This window comes from Erpetoichthys calabaricus, chromosome 1 (assembly GCF_900747795.2).
Source record: "Erpetoichthys calabaricus chromosome 1, fErpCal1.3, whole genome shotgun sequence".
In the NCBI taxonomy this organism is placed as follows: Eukaryota; Metazoa; Chordata; class Cladistia; order Polypteriformes; family Polypteridae; genus Erpetoichthys; species Erpetoichthys calabaricus.
Genome location: NC_041394.2, coordinates 354,596,066 through 354,620,189, shown reverse-complemented (window position 1 = coordinate 354,620,189; position 24,124 = coordinate 354,596,066). Strand labels below are relative to the sequence as shown.

The 24,124-nt window shown below is 42.1% G+C and overlaps 2 protein-coding genes across 2 annotated transcripts in view; one reads left to right on the top strand and one right to left on the bottom strand.

Annotated features, from left to right (window-relative positions):
• LOC114643640 (zinc finger protein 420-like) overlaps positions 1 to 10,278 on the bottom strand; it is a 53,560-nt gene extending 43,282 nt beyond the window's left edge. Inside the window, exon 1 of the mRNA XM_051932332.1 lies at positions 10,198 to 10,278. The gene's annotated coding sequence lies outside the window, so the exon portion shown is untranslated. The remainder of the gene's footprint in view (positions 1 to 10,197) is intronic.
• Positions 1 to 24,124, top strand: part of LOC114643527 (gastrula zinc finger protein XlCGF57.1-like) — a 318,307-nt gene that overhangs the window by 270,430 nt on the left and 23,753 nt on the right. The window contains exon 3 of the mRNA XM_051926324.1: positions 19,576 to 20,534. Coding sequence (XP_051782284.1) covers positions 19,576 to 20,534 — 959 coding nt within the window. The remainder of the gene's footprint in view (positions 1 to 19,575; positions 20,535 to 24,124) is intronic.

Below are 24,124 nucleotides of genomic sequence, written 5' to 3'. Positions count from 1 at the left end.
TAGGAGGCTGTAGACACCGTAAGAGAAGAAGAGCACAAGAAATTTGTACAGGAAAGTGGGAGGCATCTGGGGCTTTAGCCTCCCTGATCTCAGAAAGACGCCCCCCAAAACAGACTTAGGCTTACAAGCCCCTGATCTTTGAGGACCCAGCCCTTCTTTCCTCCATTATGCATTCCACATACTTGCCAACAGCACAAAAACTCAGTGGGGAAAAATGTTTCATTCTAACACACATCTTAAAGTGGTGGTGTTATCAGAAAGTGGGTCTTATCCCGGCACTTCTCCCATTTCTGTCGCAGGGGTCTCGCTAGCTTCAGCACTTATTACGGGCTAAGTGTTTTACATCTCAAGGAGAGAATTACGATGGTGACTACCGTATATACTCGGGTATAAGTTGGGTCTTGAAACCTGAAAAATCAATCATAAAATCAGACCCCAACTTATACGCCCGTTCAAAAGTGCGACACTTCATTTTTTTTAACATCTTCTTGCCTCCTCCAGTCTCTCATCAGTTTCTCAGACACATCAAATTTTGTGGCAGCAGTGCAGTTACCAATTTCTTTCGCCACTTTTAATTTAAAACCAGCTTCATATTTTCTTCTGATCGAACGCTACAACGTAGATAAGGGATGCTCTTACGATAAAAGTGTATGAGGGTGTGAGATACAAAAAAACACAAATCAGTGCAAATGTCACTTTAGAATTGTTCAGGTATCACCGTGTGGTCACGTAGGCACAATACATAAGAAAAGAAGGCCGTGTGCTCCGTGGTGACTCTGTCAGGTGGGCATTAGCATATCGTAATCTCCTGGACCAATAGCGGGAGTTTTCTATATTTGACTTATACGACCAACATAATAAAATAACAGAAATTATACATTAAAATCAATACGTGGGAGAACTTAAAATGCGAGTATATACGGTAAATGGTACAGTGCATCCGGAAAGTATTCACAGCGCATCACTTTTTCCACATTTTGTTATGTTACAGCCTTATTCCAAAATGGATTAAATTCATTTTTTCCTTCAGAATTCTGCACACAACACCCCATAATGACAACGTGAAAAAAGTTTACTTGAGATTTTTGCAAATTTATTAAAAATAAAAAAACTGAGAAAACTCATGTACATAAGTATTCACAGCCTTTGCCATGAAGCTCAAAATTGAGCTCAGGTGCATCCTGTTTCCCCTGATCATCCTTGAGATGTTTCTGCAGCTTCATTGGAGTCCACCTGTGGTAAATTCAGTTGACTGGACATGATTTGGAAAGGCACACACCTGTCTATATAAGGTCCCACAGTTGACAGATCATATCAGAGCACAAACCAAGTATAAAGTCAAAGGAATTGTCTGTAGACCTCTGAGACAGGATTGTCTCGAGGCACAAATCTGGGGAAGGTTACAGAAAAATTTCTGCTGCTTTGAAGTTTCCAATGAGCACAGTGGCCTCCATCATCTGTAAGTGGAAGAAGTTTGAAACCACCAGGACTCTTCCTAGAGCTGGCCAGCCATCTAAACTGAGTGATCGGGGGAGAAGGGCCTTAGTCAGGGAGGTGACCATGAACCCGATGGTCACTCTGTCAGAGCTCCAGAGGTCCTCCGTGGAGAGAGGAGAACCTTCCAGAAGAAAAACCATCTCTGCAGCAATCCACCAATCAGGCCTGTATGGTAAAGTGGTCAGACGGAAGCCACTCCTTAGTAAAAGGCACATGGCAGCCCGCCTGGAGTTTGCCAAAAGGCACCTGAAGGACTCTCGGACCATGAGAAAGAAAATTCTCTGGTCTGATGAGACAAAGATTGAACTCTTTGGTGTAAATGCCAGACGTCACGTTTGGAGGAAACCAGGCACCGCTCATCACCAGGCCAATACCATCCCTACAGTGAAGCATGGTGGTGGCAGCATCATGCTGTGGGGATATTTTTTAGCGGCAGGAACTGGGAGACTAGTCAGGATAAAGGGAAAGATGACTGCAGCAATGTACAGACACATCCTGGATGAAAACCTGCTCCAGAGCGCTCTTGACCTCAGACTGGGGCGACGGTTCATCTTTCAGCAGGACAACGACCCTAAGCACACAGCCAAGATATCAAAGGAGTGGCTTCAGGACAACTCTGTGAATGTCCTTGAGTGGCCCAGCCAGAGCTCAGACTTGAATCTGATTGAACATCTCTGGAGAGATCTTAAAATGGCTGTGCACCGACGCTTCCCATCCAACCTGATGGAGCTTGAGAGGTGCTGCAAAGAGGAATGGGAGAAACTGGCCAAGGATAGGTGTGCCAAGCTTGTGGCATCATATTCAAAAAGACTTGAGGCTGGAATTGCTGCCAAAGGGGCATCAACAAAGTATTGAGAAAAGGCTGTGAATACTTATGTACATGGGATTTCTCAGTTTTTTTATTTTTAATAAATTTGCAAAAACCTCAAGTAAACTTTTTTCACGTTGTCATTATGGGGTGTTGTGTGTAGAATTCTGAGGAAAAAAATGAATTTAATCCATTTTGGAATAAGGCTGTAACAAAACAAAATGTGGAAAAAGTGATGCGCTGTGAATACTTCCTGGATGCACTGTAACTGCTATGTTATTTATTTATTTAATTTTTTAAAATAATTCTAGGAATTTTTGGGTCCCTCCTCATACATGTGTTACAAAAACATAGTAAGGGTGGGAAAAAAGTATCTTAGAAAACTCAAGAATGGAATTGAAATGTATAACACCTTGCATTTTCTGTTTACAGTATGTTTAATAACTTTTAACACATATAATTAAGCATTTTCCTTTGCAGAATTCATATTTTCTTTTTTTCTAATTTTTCTGTTATCACATTTACCACAAGTTTCAGATTCAATATTGTCTCAAAAGGTATTTCTATGTGTAAAAGATCTACTACTTATTTTAGTGCGTAATAAAACATTTGGGCTTGGAAAATTCATTTTAACAGTATACTGTAAATGTCCTGATGCTGCACTCTATGTGGGAGAAACTGGACAAACACTCCGCCAGAGAATGAATGTCCACAGGTGCCACATCAAGCCTGGCAATAGGGATGGTCCGGTAGCGGCCCACTTCAACAGCCATGGACACTGTGAGAGGGACTTTAAAGTCACAGTGCTTATGGGCGACATCAAAACACAGCAAGAGAGAAAAGAATGGGAAGTTAAACTCATGCTAACATTTAATACATTACAACATGGAATGAATAAAGACAGGAGTTTTATAACCAGATATGAAGATTGTTTACATCAACAACCACCTGTCTACAGACCCACATTGTATAGAAAACTCACCAAAATCTTCAAAAGACTTTGTTGGACAGTTATCTTATCAAAAGATATTGACTAGACATTGCTCTCCTTTCTTTCTAAATGAATCTTAGCCTTCAGAGGTCTATTAATTTTTTACATCTAAGATGCCTCACTTAAAGGTTTTTCAATGCCATATTTATCCTAGTGTCTCTATAAACACAGGGAACTCCAATTTCTGTATTACATCTTGCCTGAAGAAGGGGCCTGAGTTGCCTTGAAAGCTTGCATATTGTAATCTCACCAGTTAGCCAATTAAAGGGGTCATTTTACTTGACTTCTCACGACACCCATAATGGATAACACGGCACAACACCCTAGTAGTACTACTGTGGTAGACAAAACCCACGTTGAGCTTTTGTCATTTTAACTGAACTCCTTGTCCTCACGTTCTGCTCATCGATTCATTTTTAAAAGAATTCATCTTAGTTGTCATGTTTTCATATCCTAAGTTTAACGTCTAGATATCCGAGTACCTCTGGTCCTTATCGGTTATTTAGCGGAGCTTTCACTAGTGGGCCTGCTTGGTCCGTTTTCCTGACACTGCAAAACAGTTTGTGATGGCAAAATGAAACCATACAAGAAATCCAGGTACAAGTGGAGGAAAGCTACGAAAGTGGCTATTTATAATATTGTTCTAAATATCTCAGTTTATTTTTTTTTCTTTGCACATAACTATTTCACTGACATCCTGTTAAGCACTTTGAGCTACGTCCTTTGTATGAAAATGTGCTTTAGAAACAAATGTTGCTGTTGTTGTTGGCTAAGCATCAGTATGAGGAAAATCTGGACAGCTAAAATGACAGAAATAAAAATTCACATAAACACTGGCAGGGTTTACAGAGTACACAGTTTAGTCCAATTTCAAGTCTCTTCTCTCCTTGATGAACTTAATACCAACTATGTATGAGCTGAAATGCTCTGGAATTCAAAAACAATATATACAGTAATCCCTCCTCCATCGCGGGGGTTGCGTTCCAGAGCCACCCGCGAAATAAGAAAATCCGCGAAGTAGAAACCATATGTTTATATGGTTATTTTTATATTGTCATGCTTGGGTCACAGATTTGCGCAGAAACACAGGAGGTTGTAGAGAGACAGGAACGTTATTCAAACACTGCAAACAAACATTTGTCTCTTTTTCAAAAGTTTAAACTTTGCTCCATGACAAGACAGAGATGACAGTTCAGTCTCACAATTAAAAGAATGCAAACATATCTTCCTCTTCAAAGGAGTGCGTGTCAGGAGCACAGAATGTCACATAGATAGAGAAAACAATCTCTAGCAAACAAATCAATAGGGCTGTTTGGCTTTTAAGTATGCGAAGCACCACGGCACAAAGCTGTTGAAGGCGGCAGCTCACACCCCCTCCGTCAGGAGCAGAGAGAGAGAGAGAGACAGAGAGAGAGAGTTTGTTTTTCAGTCAAAAATCAATACGTGCCCTTCGAGCTTTTAAGTATGCGAAGCACTGTGCAGCATGTCGCTTCAGGAAGCAGCTGCACAAAAGATAGCAACATGAAGATAATCTTTCAGCATTTTTAGACGAGCGTCCGTAGTCTAGGTGTGCGAACAGCCCCCCTGCTCAATCCCCCTACGTCAGGATCAGAGAAAGTCAGCGCAAGAGAGAGAGAAAAGTAAGTTGGGTAGCTTCTCAGCCATCTGCCAATAGCGTCCCTTGTATGAAATCAACTGGGCAAACCAACTGAGGAAGCATGTACCAGAAATTAAAAGACCCATTGTCCGCAGAAATCCGCGAACCAGCAAAAAATCCACGATATATATTTAAATATGCTTACATATAAAATCCGCGATGGAATGAAGCTGCGAAAGGCGAAGCGCGATATAGCGAGGGATCACTGTATATATATATCTATGTATATGTATATGTACAGTAACTCACAAAAGTGAGTACACCCCTCCCATTTTTGTAAATATTTTATTCTGTCTTTTCATGGGACAACACTGAAGATATGACACTTTGCTCCAATGTACAGTAATCCGTGTACAGCTTGTATAACACTGGAAATTTGCTGTCCCCTCACAATAACTCAACACACAGCCATTAATGTCTAACAACAAAAGTGAGTACACCCCTAAGTGACAAATGTCCAAATTGTGCCCAAAGCATCAATATTTTGTGTGGCACTTTGAGCCATTATTTTCCAGCACTGCCTTAACTCTCTTGGGCATGCAGTTCACACGAGCTTCACAGGTTACCACTGGAATCCTCTTCCACTCCTCCATGACGACATCACAGAGCTGGTGGATGTTAGAGACCTTGCACTCCTCAACCTTCCATTTGAGGAGGTCCCACAGATGCTCAATAGGGTTTAGGTCTGGGGACTGCTTGGCCAGTCCAGCACCTTTACCCTCAGTTTCTTTAGCAAGGCAGTGGTCATCTTGGAGGTGTGTTTGGGGTCGTTATCATGTTCAGTTTCCGAAGGGAGGGGATCCTGCTCTGCTTCAGTATGTCACAGTACATGTTGGCGTTCATGGTTCCCTCAATGAACTGTAGCTCCCCAGTGCCGGCAGCACTCATGTGGCCCCAAACCACGACACTCCCACCACCATGCTGGACTGTAGGCAAGACACACTTGTCTTTGTACTCCTCACCTGGTTGCCGCCACACACTTGACACCATCTGAACCAAATAAGTTTATGTTGATCTCATCAGACCACAGGTTCCAGTAATCCATGTCCTTAGTCTGTTTGTCTTTCTTGTGCATCATCTTTAAAAGAGGCTTCCTTCTGGGATGACAGCCATGCAGACCAATTTGATGCAGTGTGCGGCAGGCGTGTGGTCTGAGCACTGACAGGCTGAACCCCCCACCACTTCAACCTCTGCAGCAATGCTGGTAGCACTCATAGGTTTATTTTCAAAAGACAACCTCTGGATATGACTCTGAGCACGTGCACTCAACCTCTTTGGTCGACCATGGCGAGGCCTGTTCTGAGTTGAACCTGTCCTGTTAAACTGCTGTATGGTCCTGGCCACCATGCTGCAGCTCAGTTTCAGGGTGTTGCCAATCTTCTTATAGCCGAGGCCATCTTTATGTAGAGTGAAAATTCTTGTGTTCAAATCCTCGGAGTTCTTTGCCATGAGGTGCCATGTTGAACTTCCAGTGACCAGTATGAGAGAGTGTGAGAGCGATAACACCAAACTTAACACACCTGAGACCTTGTAACACGAACGAGTCACATGACACCAGGGAGGGAAAATGGCTAATTGGGCTCAATTTAGACATTTGTCACTTAGGGGTGTACTCACTTTTGTTGTTAGACATTAATGGCTGTGTGTTGAGTTATTGTGAGGGGACAGCAAATTTCCACTGTGATACAAGCTGTACACGGACTACTGTACATTGGATCAAAGGGTCATATCTTCAGTGTTGCCCCATGAGAAGATAAAATATTTACAAAAATGTGAGGTGTGTACTCACTTCGGTGAGATACTGTATGTATCTATATATCTATCTCTATATATTATACTTGGTAGCAACCTTGACACGGTGACCTGTGAAAGGCAAAGGGAGCACAAAAATCAAGTGACATTATAGTAAGAAAAAGAAGAGCAGGGACATCTGCTGAGTGTCCATCAAATTGCAGAGGCCAATTACATGATGACTATTGTGATGTGAGATTTTGCATATAACTTGATAAATATTTTTTATGTCTTCATTTGTAATTTAGGCAAAGCAATGTAATTTAGTGTTACTTTGGTGAGAGGCATTCGTGTTTGCCCCCCCTTTACGACGGAGTTTCTTTGAATTTTATGATAGAGTGGGGTGCTTTAAACCAGTTTGGCGAGTGTTTCTCTGCTAAAGTCTTTCAACTCCCAGCAAGGAAACCAGGTTACATTAACATATGGTTTTTGGGGGGGTGGCAGGTTTTAAGATGTTGTATTCCCCCATTGGTCTGAGGTATGGCTGTTTGGAATTGGCTTGGATCAGAAGCTTTTAAGTACCATGACATCCTATTGGCTCTAGGGGTTGGACAGAACATCTATAAATCTGCTTGCTCAACCACATTCTCTCTCTTATTAACTAACATGTGAAAGAAGTATCTCTTACTAACCTCTGATGATGAGGACAACACAATGAAGCCCACAGCTTAGCAGCCATATTGAGACAAGCATATGGCCTGCTCTGAAAAAAGCTGAGCACCAATGATGCCTGAACTAGAGACATTATAAATAACTACAAGTCTGTGTGCCGCCTGAACTACACATCACCATTTAATCAGGTTGTATGGTTGCCAATATTCAAATGTACTTTGCATATTGTTATTATTTATGAATATTAGCAATAATACATTGTTTTATGTGTAACTTAATTCCTGCTTGTCTTTTTACTACACCTAATTGCCTATAGATATAGAAGGGAAGATGGGGATAAGTTACATACTATAATACCTTATAAACGGTGGGAAGTCTGTGAGATTAGGCATTTTGACAAAGGCTACTTATTAATAATACAATAGGGGAAAGTGGAGCAACATATTACTCTACCAAGATAAAACAATGACAAACAATAATTAGAAGAACAACAACAACATAAAGTGTGGGATACAGAATGCAAGAATAAACATGGAGAAGTGCCTGCCAATAATCGTGCAGAGAACTTACTGTTGCCTATGTGTAGTCTTTTGTTGGTTCAAACAAGATGCTGAGCCACATTGACCAGCAAAACGTAATCCTGAATACAGAGGGCAATTGAGCAGCAGACAGGATGACTCATACGCATGCAAGACAAAGTTCAGGTTACATAAAGGCATAAATGAGAAATACATGCAAATGCATGGCGAAGATCATCAATTAGTCCAAACCTCCGACCACTCTAAATCATTGATTTCACATCCTTACATCAATGTTTCTTTGAACACCGCTGCTTAGCAAAGTTACTTTGGTGATGTGATCAATGACAAGCTCTATTTTTCTTTTTCCCATGTTGAAAACAATGTTTTGCCAAAATAGAAAAGCTCTACTTGCCTTACATGAGCCAAACGAAGGAATAAAATACATTGCAACTTCTACAGGAAATGAGAGAAGTAACTAATGAGAGAACATAAAAAAGTGTCACCTGCTGCTTTTCTTACACTCGGTTTTAATTGCATTTCATTTTAGGACCACGTGTTTCTCAAGTATTGTATACTAGCTGAAAAACTCTGCGTTACCCTGGAGGAAAATATATATTTATTTTTTCATTGTCTGAGAAAAATATAAAAAAAACAACTTTAAAAATAAAATAAACAATGAAGACTCACTAATGTGCTTGTCTTGCAGTCTTGTATGCATGTTACTGACGCTCGGAACCGGCCAACTGTATTTAATTTCAAAAGCAACAGGGGCGTGCTGTGACGCTCAAACAAAGAATTCTGGAAGTCAACTCCAGTTCGCCCTCTGGTGGTCGTTCCGTGTGTCAACTGAATGATAACATGAATAGAAGACCGCAAGATCACCCCCACCCTAACCAGAAGGGGGTGGGTTAGGGTTGATTTCAACCTACAGTATTTTTAGTCGACCAATGAGAAACAGGTGTACCAAGTTTCATGAAAATCGCTCCAGCCGAACGGAAGTGATGCTGGATCATACATACACACACACGTAGACATATATATCTTTATCTTTATATATAATCCGCTACCGTGGCTGTCCGTTTGTCTGTCCAGGATTTTAAATCACCTGTAGCTCGCAAACCGTTTGACCTATTGACCTGAAATTTGGTACACATATACTACGTGATCTCCAAGGTTATAACTCATTTTATTTTATTGTAGAATCAACTCTTTGCGGCGGCCGCGTGGCGCATGCGTATGGGCGCCGTTCTCCTCATATCTTTCATCATATCTTAAATCATTCTTAAGGCAGACTGAAGACTTACGTGCAGGCCCGGTCTTAGGTATTATGGGGCCCTAGGCGAAAGGGGGGTCCAGGAGCCCCCCTGGAAGCTCTGTGAAATGCGTGAAAATTAGACCAAGGAGTCGATCCGGGGCCCTAGGCGGTCGCCTACTTCGCCTATGCCTAAGGCCGGGCCTGATTGGGACAAATAATGGTGTAGTATATTTAAATATATATGACAATTGCTCACTCGGACAATTTGTTTTGGGGGCCCCCAAGAAGGCGGGGGCCCTAAGCTATAGCTTGTGTAGCTTATACGTAAATCCTGCACTGCTTACGTGCCAGCTTAAGTGAAAAAATTAAAGAAAACTTACTAAGTAATTGCAAAACAAACACCGACTTAATCAGTTTTAACGCGAAAAGAAGCCGACGGAAGAAGAGAAGAAGTGGGCCGCTAGGGTGGAGAAAAGAAGAGCTGCTCAGGAAACAGCAAGCGCATCAACCTCTGAGCAAACGAATGCTAAACATACAGAGAAAGAAAGAGGAGGAAAACTAGGAATGAGCAAGTCAAGTGTATTCCCTACACGTTATCGGTGCAGGGAATATAGCTAATAGTGTGCGCATACCTGTATATAGAATTCAATTTTTGGCATTGTTACTTTAGTAAGCGACTGTCACTGTTCTGGGGAGACATGCAAGTGTGAATTTCATTTTACGGTGTGGTAAGGAATATGCACTTCTGTTATACTGCGGCTGGAGAAGGGGGTTGTGCGAGTTTTCATTTTATATGATCGATTTATTTATGTATTGCTATCGCATATGCAATAAAATAAAATGAAACCGCAGCGACGGCGTGTTTCTGCGCTCAGGGGTGGAAATGAGACCCTCAGCCGCAGACAGAATCCCGGAGAAAATGGCAATTAAGTCGAGCGGAGTCCTTAAGATAAAGGCGGTGATAAACACGAACGCGCCGCTCGTCTGTGCTTCCAAGGAGCGGGAAACAGCGACATAAAAACCTCACATCCATAAAATTACGGCCACAAAAGATGTTTCATTTACCTTCTGTCTCCAGGTGATACGTTGTTTTTACAGCGCGAGGTGTGTGCAGGGCAGCAGACTTCAGTTTTCGTCGCCCTTGATGACGACACACGGCAGGCTGACCAATTGCGCGCGCGCGCTTTATTTTTAACTCTTCGTCATCTGGATTAGGCGCATTATCTGTGTAACACGGTGTATCCCCTATCATTTACGAGCACCTTGTTTACACGAAAATGTGTTCCTTCTCTGCGTCTCTTCCTTCTTGAAAGGATACAATTAAAGATTACGAAAAATTATTTCAAAACTATACATATGCAGGCCGGCGCTACAAATGGTGAAATCCTTAGAACGGGAGAGGTTTTTGATTCATTTAGTGGTATTCTGAAATTAAAGTTGTTACAATCAGTCAGCCATTTTCCAATCTGCTTCGTCCTGAGCAGGGGCGCGGCAGGTGCTGAAGCCTATGCCGGCTAGCATCGGGCACAAGGCAGGAACAAACAAACCCTGGACAGGGCACCAAACACACACCCACATCAAGCACACACAATTTAATGTCTCCAATTCACCTAATCTACATGTCTTTGGACCGTGGGGGAGAACTGGAGAACCCACATAGTCACAGGGAGAACGTGTAAACTCCACACAGGGAGGAGAGCAACATTGTTTCTTAAAATTCATCAGCCAGCAGGACTGTTTTGGGACTTTGAAGCTTGAACTGTTATGAGGTCCAGATACCCACTGTTACCTTCTTCAATGGGGTTGATCCACAATCAATCACCACAATTTAAAATAAAAAGGAACCACTACATCTCAGATATTGATTAAAATTGTTGTACTGTATTACATTAGTAATAATCTTATTAGGTTTTTAAAAAAAACCCTTCTCCTACATAGGCAATGTAGACAAGCGTTGTTTTTGAGGCCTCTCCAGGATTTGGGGCCCTGAAGTTTAAACTTTAATTTAATTTTGATTTAAACTTCCTTGAAAAATTTTCTTTAATGTTTTAGTGTCATGCAATTTCCTTTAAATTGTGATTTTGATTTAACTAAACTTCTGTATAAACCTTCCTTACTTTATCAGCAAGTACTTCTGTATTGGAAAATGATTTATAAAAATGAATTTACTCCACCTAACATCCCAATTTGGAATACATTGCTCATAATCAGAAAGTTATCCAATCAATGTGTCCCTTTTCTGGATTGTAAGGGGAGCTTTTGCTATCTTAAGGTTTTTATACCATGCAAAATTAGGGAAACTATAATAAGAAAATAAATTAGAGAATTGCCATATGAAAATAACATACTAAATAACAGCCGGCATGGGGGTTTATGAGGGGATGATCTGGCCAAACCAATCTTTTATCCATCCATCCATCCATTATCCAACCCACTATATATGGGGGTCTGCTGGAGCCAATCCCAGCCAACACAGGGTGCAAGGCAGGAACAAACCCCGGGCAGGGCGCCAGCCCACCGCAGGACACACACACGCAAACACTAGGGACAATTTAGGATCGCCAATGCACCTAACCTGCATGTTTTTGGACTGTGGGAGGAAACCCACGCAGACACGAGGAGAACATGCAAACTCCATGCAGTGAGGACCCGGGAAGCAAACCGAGGGTCCTGCCTGCAAGGCAGCAGTGCTACCCACTGCGCCACCATAGAACAGTTGACAATGTGACAGAATTTACTTTGACTGTCAAAAAGCCCTCGATACGCGGGGTCTTTAATAGCATTTTATGGTTTTTCGCAGGGTCGTGTGGTTTCTTCGCTTGACTGTGCACCATTTCATTCTGGGACAGATTCTTTGCATATGAAGTGCTTTGAAAAACGTCCTAATTTATAGAAAAAAAAAAACCACATCTTTACTGTATGGTAGGCTACCTAGCAGGACATGAGCAGATTAAGAAAACCTGAATTTAGCCTTCATTACATACAGTACGTGTGCAGCAAGGGTCCTTTTACAATCAGGAACCATTGGTATTTCACAAATCTCTTACCATCATTTCATGATTATTTACTGTATGGAGCCTCTTATGGATCTAAATACTGTGGCCTGCAGAGGGCGCTCCCGTCGCCCAAACCTGACACAGTCAGATGCAGGGCATAAGTTCAGCACACGCGTTTTTTGTTTTTTTTTTCGTTTTCTACGTGGGAAACACTTTCCCCTGCTTCCCACCTGTACACTACAGTTAACCACAGTTCACACCACCGCACAAAACACTTTCTGTTCTTCTTCTTTCTTTCTCTTCCTCTCTCTCGCCTCCACTCCTCCACCAGCAAGCTTAGTCCACCTCCTCCTGACCCTAGCTCTTGGAGTAGTGGTGGCTGGCTCCTTTTATAGGGGATCTGGAAGTGATGCAGGTGCTTCATGACCACCTTTCCAGGAGTGGCAGAAGTTCTCTGCAATTTCTTCAGGCACCCCCTGGTGGAGGCCACGGACCCCCACAGGATTGAGCTTCCCTGCTCCACACCCGTAGCACTACTGAAAGCCAAGGGGGACTGCCCTCTAGTGTTCCAGGGGTGGTAATGTCCTGGATAAGCTATCTCCCCCAGTCCTTCCAGTAAAGCGGCATCCAGGCTGGGCAAGGGCCCCAGTTGTACACCACAGTACAAGGTGATAAAGGTGATCTCTGGAACCCACATGTGGATTGCTCTTTTTGGAACCAAAAAATGGTTTCCCTATTACATTGCTGTGAAGAACCACTATGGCACCTTTATTTGTAAGAGTTTACACCAAAGATTAATTCCGAAACTAGACGTCCAGTTTTGTAGGTGACCGCTGATGCCTACATCCCTACAAAACTGGACCTCTAGTTGTTTAACCTGTAAGGTATAAAGAGTACAGAGAAGAGGAGAATGGAGTGAGGTCATTAGCGGAGTCGCTCAGTCCCTTCACCATCAGTTTTTCTGATTAGCATTAACGGCTTTGCTTTTGGTATTGTCTGTATACTTGTGAAAAGGAGCAGACACTGATACAGCACATTGCCGCACCCACCACATGACAAACCACTTCAAGATCCCAGATTTGGACCTGAGGAGTGCAGCCATGCAACAGGTGACACCTCAGTACCACACCAGTTCAGATCGAGTGGAACAGTGAGAGGTTTTTTATGGTGGCCGGAGTGCCAATTCTGCCACCCTGTAAGTTGGAGGTCCTACATGCAGGGCTGGGTGCAGATTAACGTCATACCCAGGACGGAGCAATTGCAAGTTAAGGGCCTTGCTCAAGGGACCAATAGAGTAAAGTCACTTTTATGGGATTTGAACCAGCAAGCTTCTGATTTCCAGTGCATAACCCTAGCCTCAGAGCCACCACTCTGCCCACGAAATTCACAGGTGACATTAAATTTGGGGCGATGGCAAATATTGAGGAGGTAGCAAAAATAATTCAGAAAGACCCAGACAAGCTTCAGAACTGGGCAAACACTTTAAAAGTGGGGTTTAATGTCAGAAAGTGCAAAGTGCTACATGTGGGCAAAAGAACACAAATTCTAAATACAAGATGGGAGGCACCGAGCCACAGGAAGCAACCTCGGAAAAGGATTTGGGGGTTTATGTTGACACAGCATTTTCATCATCTAAGCAGTGTGCACCAGCAATTAAAAAGGCAAATAAAAGGTTAATTTATACTGCAAAAGCTTCTGAAAATAAATCATGGAACATTGTGCTCAGACTACATAACACACTTGTGAGACCACATCTGGAGTCCCAAGTGCAGTTCTGGTCAACATGGCTAGAAGACAGACATAGCAGCACTTGAAGCTGCTCCAGAGGAGAACAACCAGGTGCATCATGGGAATGAAGGACAAGTCCTACTGTGACAGACTCGGAGAATTCAACCATGGTAGAGGAGACTGCACAGAGACCTAATCCAAGTTGTCGAAATTCTTAAAGGCATGGAGATCCACTAAAGGGTGAATATAACCAGAATGTAAAGGTGGTGTTTCAATACGGTGATTATATTTAGCAATACACACAAGCAGCTGAAGCCAGGATAATTCTTACAGTGACTGGAATAGCGGCATTGCTCACAGATCGTGAAAAGAATGTGCCTTGTTGAGGTCTTAGAAGAGCCCACTCCATATACAGCATATTCAGATAGCTCAGGTGGTAGTTACCCACACCTATTCTTTGTCACAAATAGCCAGATATAAAAATGGCTCATACAATATTCTTAGTAAACCCCTTAAATTTAAAGCTGAAAGTCTACTCTTCCTCTATGTTCACTTGATTAGGTCGTCCTCTTGTGTAACTCACTTTGAATAAGGAAATACATATTAATGTAAATGTATTTTGTTTAAACATAGGCAGAGTAGCGCAGTAGGTAGCATTGCCACCTTATAGATCCAGCATCCTGCACGCGCATAGTCACGTTCTCCGTTATGTATACTATACACTGGTTTTCCTCATATGCCTCCAAAAAAAGTCTAATTACAAATTCAAAATTGGCCATCGTGCGTGTGTTTGTATTGTTGTGTCAGTTGTGTTAAGTGGGAGAGAAAATAAAAACAAAACCGTTTAAAACTGAAAGCCTTCCACTCTTCTTTCAGGACGCGAATCGGTTTTAAAGAAAGAACGAGCTCTCTGTCTTAAACTAAAAGAAAAGATTCACAAGGATTCTGACACACCGCTGCGTAAGGGCCGGTTTAAGGTGACGTCAGCGACGGCGGAGGCGCGCAGGTTCACATGAACGTCCGGGCAAGCGAACGCACGCACGTACGCGCACGTAATTTGCGGGTGGGAGGACATTCGACACTGTGCACGCCCCAAACAGGAAAAGAGAAAGGCACGCGAGCAAGTCCACGGTGTCGACTATTCTTTATTTCAGACTCTTTTCCATCTTAAAAAGTGTGTATCTTCATTTGGATTTCAGAAACGAATCCCATAGATTGCCTCGTATTTTGGCGTTGGCTGCTGGACCGCAGTTAAGTGGTCAGGTCGTGTTTCCGGAAAGGAAAGCAGGCGGCTTCAAGGAATCGTCGAGAAACACGACGGTAAGTGACCAAATTCGGGTTTCTGCGTTTAATGGCGGCCTGTGTGTTTTGTTCTCTTTTATTGTATGCTGTGATAATTACTAAAACGCCTGGATTCATTTTACAAGTGGACTTAGGACGCGCTAACACCACGGTCTTTCTTCGTGCTACTGCTCCAAGGTCTCCTGGGATATGTAGTTCACATAAAGTCACGGGGATTTCAAAACTCTCCTCTGAAATAAAGTTTGCTTTTCGTTTGCGTCTACAGCCAGGTAGATATTCGCAAATTTTATTATCGCTATTAGTTTCCTCTTTACGTTTCATGTTCACTATTAAGATACTTCTATGTCTGATTTGCCATTCACTTCCTCGTCTTTAATTTCTCCGTTTTCATGCCTTGTTTGCTGGTAGAAGATGAAGGACGACATCTCTGTATCAGAACTCGTGGGTTGTCGCTCCTTTTTTTCTTTTTTTTTATTCCTTACACATTTACTCTGTTATAGAGGATGCACATTAGATAGGAAATACAATGGTTTACCGTGTGTTGTTTTGTATTGTATTTGCTTAACACTAGAATCCGCAAAGCCTACGAAAAGAATTCGTAATCTTAAATCCCTTCACATCTCTCCATTTTGTAAAATGTATTGATTAGCGCAAGCAGCCTGCTATTCCAATCCCCCACCACCGCAGAAAGGGCAAAAAGCTCTCCCAGTATTTTGTGAGCATGCCCGTCTCGATCACACAAAGGAAGCTCTGCAGTCTACTTGGGGCTTTACACTGTAGGAAGATACTGTAAGTACATAAATCAAGGTAAATAAGTAAATTATGTTCGATCTGGCTTTTATTTAAGTAACATATAAATGTTCTTTATGTAAAGACCATCGCAAAACATAATCACAAACAGGACTTTGCACAAAACCTTGGTGAGCACTGTACATTGTGCTGTTTCATTTAAGGACAAGCATGTGACACATTGACTGGCAGGATGACACCCAACCTCTCGCTGCATCCAAACGGTGCCATGTGTCGCCTTTACGCTTGGTGCAGCTGCGTTGTTCTTATGTGTGAGTAGATGTTTCTTGCCGGGAGGACTTATGTTCTCTTTCTCTGACGTAGAACCCTTATCGGAGTTCGCCTCTGTTATAGCACGTCTTTATTTGAAAACAGCAGTGTCAGATTGGGTGGAGCAACTGAGAGAATAAAACTGAATAAAAAAAGAAAACCGCTAACCTTTACAAGAACCATAGATTTACAGTGGCTGTTACAGACTCAAATCAAATGTATGTTTTTTATTGTATAATAGTAACAATAGGACTACTCAAAATGGTAATTCTGGGAAGTGGCCAGGATTGAACCTACGACCTATTGACTATAAGTCAGCAGCTCTTACTGCTTTACTACCAAAGCAGTCGTTCCAATGACGTACCCTAACCCGATTTATTTTTCTTTGCTTATATTCATGAATAAAAGTGCACTTGGCTTGTTATATTTGTTCCTTTTGTGAAAGTGTTTGATATTTGGACTGCAGTCTTCACACATTATATACACTTCATGTCAAAATTTTGTTGTTAATACTAAAACACGAAAACAGTTTGTCTTTTAGGTATGTGTTCAACATTTCTCTCATGCTACACTTACACAGATCTTTGTAGACACAGAACACAGATGAAATGCATGTGTTCCAAATAACAATATATTATTTACACTATACAGCTCCTGGTACCTCACTCCCAGATAAACAAGGCCTGAGCTGTGAGAGGTTTTGGCCCTTCCTGTAGCGGTGGGGGGATGTGATAGCAGGCTGCTTGTGCTAATTGACACATTTACAACACAAAAGACGCTGATGGAGAGGTGCAAAAGGATTTAAGGTGGGCCGGGATTACAAGTTTTTTTTCTTAGGCTTCAGGGATTCTAGTGTTAACCTTCTTTTATTGGAATTTCCTTTTCTTGTGAACAAGATAAAAAAATTTCAAAATAATTCTGGCCAAGACTAAGACTTGGGTTGGTGTTATCACATTTATTTATGAGAACTACAGGATGACAGGTGATTCAAGCCTACAGCAGATAACCAAGCCCCAATGCCAGGGATCTGTGACTGTGGGGTGAACCTTAAGAGCGCTAAGGACACCCCTTGTGCATGTGAAAGGTTAGAGTGTATACCACCCAGATCTAGACTCCTTTTACTTTTAAACACTATAAGCATTTGGCAAGTAGTGACCACTGGAGGTGCAGAAGTGAGGGGATTGGTCTTTTAGCTTGTTGTACCTTCACTCCGGCCTTTCAAAGATTGTTACACTCCTTTATAATTTAATTTGAAGAGTGATGAGTGACCACCGACTTCCTATAGTTTGGTATCTCTAAACTGTCTGACTTAAACATTCACTGAGAAGCTAAATATAGTAGGAATTGAAAGAACTTTTCTATTATCGTAACACAAAACACAAGATGGAAAACTACGATTAGGCACCTAATAGGAATTTTAAGATTAGGCACCCAAAGCTGACATTAACATTAGGGACCTGTCAGTAACTCTGCTCCACCCCACACTAACTTTAAGGTTAGTATTTTTTGGTTGGGGTAGGCCAGTCTTTGCATTACGATAATAGAAGTACCAAATTCAATTGTTGTCAGATCATTTTGTTACAGTATGATGGAATTAAGTCCTGTTATCTTCACAGGGAAGAAAGAGAAGGTCACAGAGGAAACGGGAAGCACAGGTGTGAATACCATGGAGAAAAAGACTGTAAACATTAAGGAAGAGGAGGAGGAGTGTGAGTGGGGATCTCTGCACCCTAAACAGGAGACTCTGTACATTAAGGAGGAGGATTATGAAATGGGGTTAGTGAGCATTAAAGAGGAGCCTTTTATCATTGAGAACCAAAGAAATATAATTGAGGATGGCGTCAAGAAAGAGGATCTCCCATCAGAATGTGCCTTTCAGGATGGAGCAGTAACTGGATTTGCCACCCAGCATTTATCTCCGGAGCCTTCTGTCCATATCAAGTCTGAATCATTCATAGCAGAGACAAAGACAATGGTGGAAAAATCATTGGGGAGAATGACATCCGACGATCAGCCATCATGTACAAATCAGTCTGGAGAAAGTAAGTGAAAAATAAAATTACAGGTAATGTTGGGCTGTGTGGCGCTTACCAAAAAAAAAAAAGGTGACGTCAAGGCTGAATTTTTAAATTGTGACATTTAATATTTTAAAGAAAAACGTGGAAGAACTTCCTTTAGGTAAATCGCTACATTACTGGGGATATTTTTAAATATTTGAACGGAATAAGATATTTTAGACGGTAAAAGCTTATTAGTAGTTATTCCCTGAAAAATGTCAACATTGTAATAATTGCTTTCATAATTTTACACTAGGAATGCGCTGATCAGGTTCTTTTTAGAGCTAATACTGATCATCGATTTCATCTAACTGAATTAGCCGTCTGATACCAAATCTATTTTTATTTATTTATTTATTTTTTACACAAAATTCCCACATAACCAGAGGCATAGATGTGTCATGTTTTATATTAAAGTGTGTGAACCAGCAGGGGGCATACCACTCCGCAAACCTTGACACAGGCACGCTGAGACGCAAGGCTTGCCGGAAATTCTCCTTTATTTCAGTAGGGAATCGTTTTTCTTTTGCTCCCCACTTCACAGCACAGTACAAAGCACCAAATATATGTAACGCAGTTCTTGTCTATCTCTCCTCCACTCCTCCTTGCAAAGCTTTGTCCACCACCTACGACTCTGTCTCTGATTGGTGGTGAGTCGGCTTCCTTTATAGAGCACCCAGAAGTGCTCCAGGTGTTTCTTAACCTTCTTCTGGCTGAACTTCTTGGTGTGGTGGAAATGCATCCTCCAAGGACTCAACTGCATCTTATATCTCATATAATACCATATATAAAGCTGCTCAATTACCATAAAGCTCGGAAGAGCAGATGCACTCTCACGCTGTCTCGCTCTCTCACACACGCTCGCCCACAGGCTCATCTACCATAATACCATATATAAAGCTGCTCAATTACCATAAAGCTCAGAAGAGCAGATGCTGAAAAAACAAAATTGCCATTTGCAATCAGCCCTTCTACTGAATACCGATCGAGTTCACATGCTGTCTTTTAAATCTTATTTAAAAACACACTTTTACTCCCTGGCCTTTAACCCAGTATGATATGTTGATTATCTGTGTACTTTTTATTATGAATTTCTTCAGCTTATATGTGTTTCTGTTTCTTTTACCCTTTGGTTATTGTGTGTGTTGTATTGTCCCTATGTGCAAATTCTATCTAATTGATATGAGTAGGATTAGAGTTTTTTTTTTTTTTTTTTTTTTTTTTTTTTTTTTTTTTAAACATTCAATTTGCTGTTGAATATTTCTAATATTTACATTGTTCATTTTTGCCTTTTTATACAGGTTTACATAAAAGTGACAGCTTCCCCCTATCTCCCGTTACTTGGACCCCTCTTCAGGGTCGACCACATGAGCAAAATGTGAAAAAATCACCGTCTGGATCAACAATTTTTGTACTGGCTTCTGCTCCTTGTGGATCTTGCCCTGTTGTCGGACTAACAAGCTTAGACGCAGTTGACCATAATCAAAAGGTGAACAACGACAATACAAATCTCCACCAAGATAAGAAGAAAAGTGTTAAACACAAAGATTTTCAAGGGTCTCCTAAGGAACAGAAGTTACATTGCTGCTCTGAATGTGGCAAAGGATTTACCTATTTGAGCAATCTTAAAAGACACTTGAAAAGTCACACTGGAGAGAAGCCATTTTGCTGCTCTGAATGTGGCAAACGATTTCAAATGAAGGGTGACCTTCAGAGACACCAGTCAATTCACACAGGGGAGAAGCCATATTGCTGTTCTGAGTGTGGGAAAGCATTCATAACAAGTTACCGTCTTCAAGAACACTCAAGAATTCACACTGGAAGCAAACCGTATCGCTGTTCTGATTGTGGGAAAGAGTTTTCAGCAAAAAGCAGTCTAGTGGTACACCAAAGGAATCATACTGGAGAGAAGCCGTACCATTGTTCTCAATGTGGGAAACGTTTTTTGAAAACAAGCAGTCTAACAACCCACATGAGAATTCACACAGGTGAGAGGCCATACTGCTGTTCCGAGTGTGGCAAACAATTTTCGAAAAGGAGCTCCCTTACAGCCCACATGAGAACTCACACCGGAGAGAAACCGTACTGCTGTTTGGAATGCGGCAGACAATTTTCTGTAAGGAGAAGTCTGGTAGCACACGAAACAACTCACACTGGAAAGAAGCCGTACAGCTGCGCCGATTGTGGCAAAGGATTCTCACAAAGAGGCAGTCTTCAGACCCACATGAGATCTCACACTGGGGAGAAGCCATACACTTGTGTCGATTGTGGCAAATTGCTTTCTTCGAGGAGCAGCATTCAAGAACATGCGAAAATTCACAAGGGAGAGAAGCCGCATTGCTGTCCTGACTGTGGCAAGCGATTTGTAAGAAGGTGCGTTCTTCAGAGACACAGAAGAGTGCACACGGGAGAGAAGCCGTATTGCTGTTCGGAATGCGGCAGAAAGTTTGTGTATATGATCAGTCTTGAGAGACATGTTGCAAATCACCGGGAGAAAGAGTCGCATTCCTGGTAAATAACTTTTTAGGAGGGGCAGTAAGGCCACACATGGACCCCACAGGACAACAAACCTATCAGATCAAATGGCACTCTTTGACTAAAATTCAAATGGACTTGAAGAAAAAAGTTTTATTTAGAGGCGAAAACTGACATTCATGTGTGCCTTTTTAATTTTGTGATTAGAATAGTAGAATATTCTTCTGTTTGGACAACCTGCAAGTTCCCTTAAGAGTAGCCCAAGTTTAGGGAGTTTAAAGGTAGGATTTTATTTTATTTTTTTTGGTGAAAAGGGAATCAGGAAAAGAAAGGTAAGTAAGAAACCAAGTGAATATTTTGTAGCCAAAAAATCGGGCCCATCTTTTACCAAAGCCTAAATGAAAATAAAGCAAGAGGCTTATTACCAGATATTAAAAGAACATAAAGCAATGCGCACTCCACACAAACAGTATCAGGTGCTTAGGCAAGTGGCTAAGGTGTCAAAGTAGCTGAGGACCCCAGAATAAAATGCATTCATCATTTTTTTAATTTCAAACATATTGAACTTTCGGTTATAGCTGTTATTTTCAATGGCCTTCTGTCAACGTGGGGCTCCCCCATTCGGTCCACACTACACCGGACTGTTCCTTGTTACTGCCACATGACTGCACCGTTGGAAGTGAAGCCAAACCTGGCTAAGAAAAGAGACTTGTACTGTAGCAGGATCAATCACGTACCAGTATGTTATACAAACAAAAAAAAAACAAAACCAGTTAATGACTAGAAACTGGAAAAAAGGTATGCAGGTGGAGCAGAGAAATGAAAACAAAGGAAGAAAGTGTTAAAAAAAAGTTTCAAAGCACCCAAAAGTGTTTGTGTGTCCATTTATGTATAATAATAAAAAAAAAAAACACTTTTGGGTACTTTGAAACTTTTTTTTTTTTTTTTACACTTCCTTTTTGTGTCATTTTTCTGCTCCACTTGAGGAACTTTGTTCCATTTTCTAGTCATGAACTGTTTTTTTTTTTATATAGAGTGGAAACCAGGGGGCGATGCAGCTTCCCAAACACCTGACACAAACTGACTTGGACACAAGTACTAAGCACAATGAGCTTTTCTTGTGGGAAACTCTTCCAAAGCAAGCATTTCCCATGTCAAAACCACAATTACAGCTTCAATATATAGCACACAGCAATACTCTGTAATTCTGTCATCTTCTGTCTCTTTGCCACCTCCTCTCCTCACGCCAGCTTCATCCTCCTCCTACCGACTCTCGCTTCCAGAGTTGAGGCAGGCAGCTTTTTTTTATGTAACACCCGGAAGCACTTCCAGTGTCCTGAAACTGAGTCGGAAACGTTTCTGGGTGAGATAGGGGCCCAACAAAGTTTGGCTCGCCAGTCCCCACGGTCCCGTCTGGAACACAACAGGGCTGAGTCAGCAAATTCCATTTCCCAGGATGCCCTGTGGGATTCCATGGCAATGCTGTAACCCGGGGGGAGGGGGCGCCTTCTTGGTTCTTGGGGGACGCAAAACAATGTGCAGGCTGTCTTCCCCCTGTCCTTCCTGGCTGAGGGTTTCCCGGCTTTTCTTTACTATCTATAGGGTGTCCCAAAATTCACGCAAGAAGTAATTTTGATAGAGAAAACAGGTTTTTAATTAAAAATTTGTAAATTTTTAATTGATTCATAAAGTATACAGTATAGGGTTATGTATGGAATAGCATATCGAGTAAATGGCCTCCACGGCTTTGCTGGCACATACGCACTCTTTTGTCGAAATTTTCCATGATCGTTTTGCATAAATGTGGCTGAATTTCGTTGATACAGCGCTCGGTTTCCTCCTTCAAGGCGTGGGTGGTTGTAGGCTTGATGGCATAAACCTTAGACTTCAACAATCACTCGTGGATTTTCTGAACCCCAAATGCAACAATTTTTACAATTAACGAAGCCATCAAGATGAAAATGAGCCTCATCGCTGAAGATGATTTTGTTCGAAAAATCGGCGTTCACTTGTTGTTGTTCCAAAATCCATTTAATGAACTCTGTTCGCTGTGCGTGGTCAGTAGGCTTCAGTTCTTGACTCAATTGAACTTTGTAAGCATGAAGATGCAAATCTTTTGTGAGAATATGCTGTAGAGAGCTTCTGGAAATGTTCAATTCTTGACCATGGTGCCGAATTGATGTTCCTGGAATCTCAGCAGCATTCTCACGAACTGCTTCGATGTTTTGTGTTGAACGACTTGTTGAAGGATGGCCAGAGTGTCTAAGATCACTAATTGATCCAGTCTCCCTGAATTTTTTAATTAATCTCTTCACAATTGATGAAGTTAAATCACTATTCTGACCATATTTTGTACAAACATTGCGAACTGTAGCTGCCAAACCTTCATTATTTTTAAAATATTGCTCAACAATGAAAACGCGTTGTTCTTTCGTGTAGCGTTCCATTTTTAATAACCCTGAACTGTGAGCTGTCACGCTGTCTTTTTTTTTTTTTCATTGGCAACACTTTACCACACAAATGGCACCAAATTCAAATCCTGTGTGAATTTTGGGACACCCTCTATATATATATATCCATCCATCCATCCATCCATTGTCTCCCGCTTATCCGAGGTCGGGTCGCGGGGGCAGCAGCTTGAGCAGAGATGCCCAGACTTCCCTCTCCCCGGCCACTTCTTCTAGCTCTTCCGGGAGAATCCCAAGGCGTTCCCAGGCCAGTCGAGAGACATAGTCCCTCCAGCGTGTCCTGGGTCTTCCCCGGGGCCTCCTCCCGGTTGGACGTGCCTGGAACACCTCACCAGGGAGGCGTCCAGGAGGCATCCTGATCAGATGCCCGAGCCACCTCATCTGACTCCTCTCGATGCGGAGGAGCAGCGGCTCTACTCTGAGCCCTTCCCGGATGACTGAGCTTCTCACCCTATCTTTAAGGGAAAGCCCAGACACCCTGCGGAGGAAACTCATTTCAGCCGCTTGTATTCGCGATCTCGTTCTTTCGGTCACTACCCATAGCTCATGACCATAGGTGAGGGTAGGAACATAGATCGACTGGTAAATTGAGAGCTTCGCCTTGCGGCTCAGCTCCTTTTTCACCACAACAGACCGATGCAACGCCCGCATTACTGCGGATGCCGCACCGATCCGCCTGTTGATCTCACGCTCCATTCTTCCCTCACTCGTGAACAAGACCCCAAGATACTTGAACTCCTCCACTTGGGGCAGGATCTCGCTACCAACCCTGAGAGGGCACTCCACCCTTTTCCGGTTGAGGACCATGGTCTCGGATTTGGAGGTGCTGATTCTCATCCCAGCCGCTTATATATATATCTAGTGGCAGATAGCTGGGGCTCCTGCCCAGCCAGGACGCCTGGAGCAT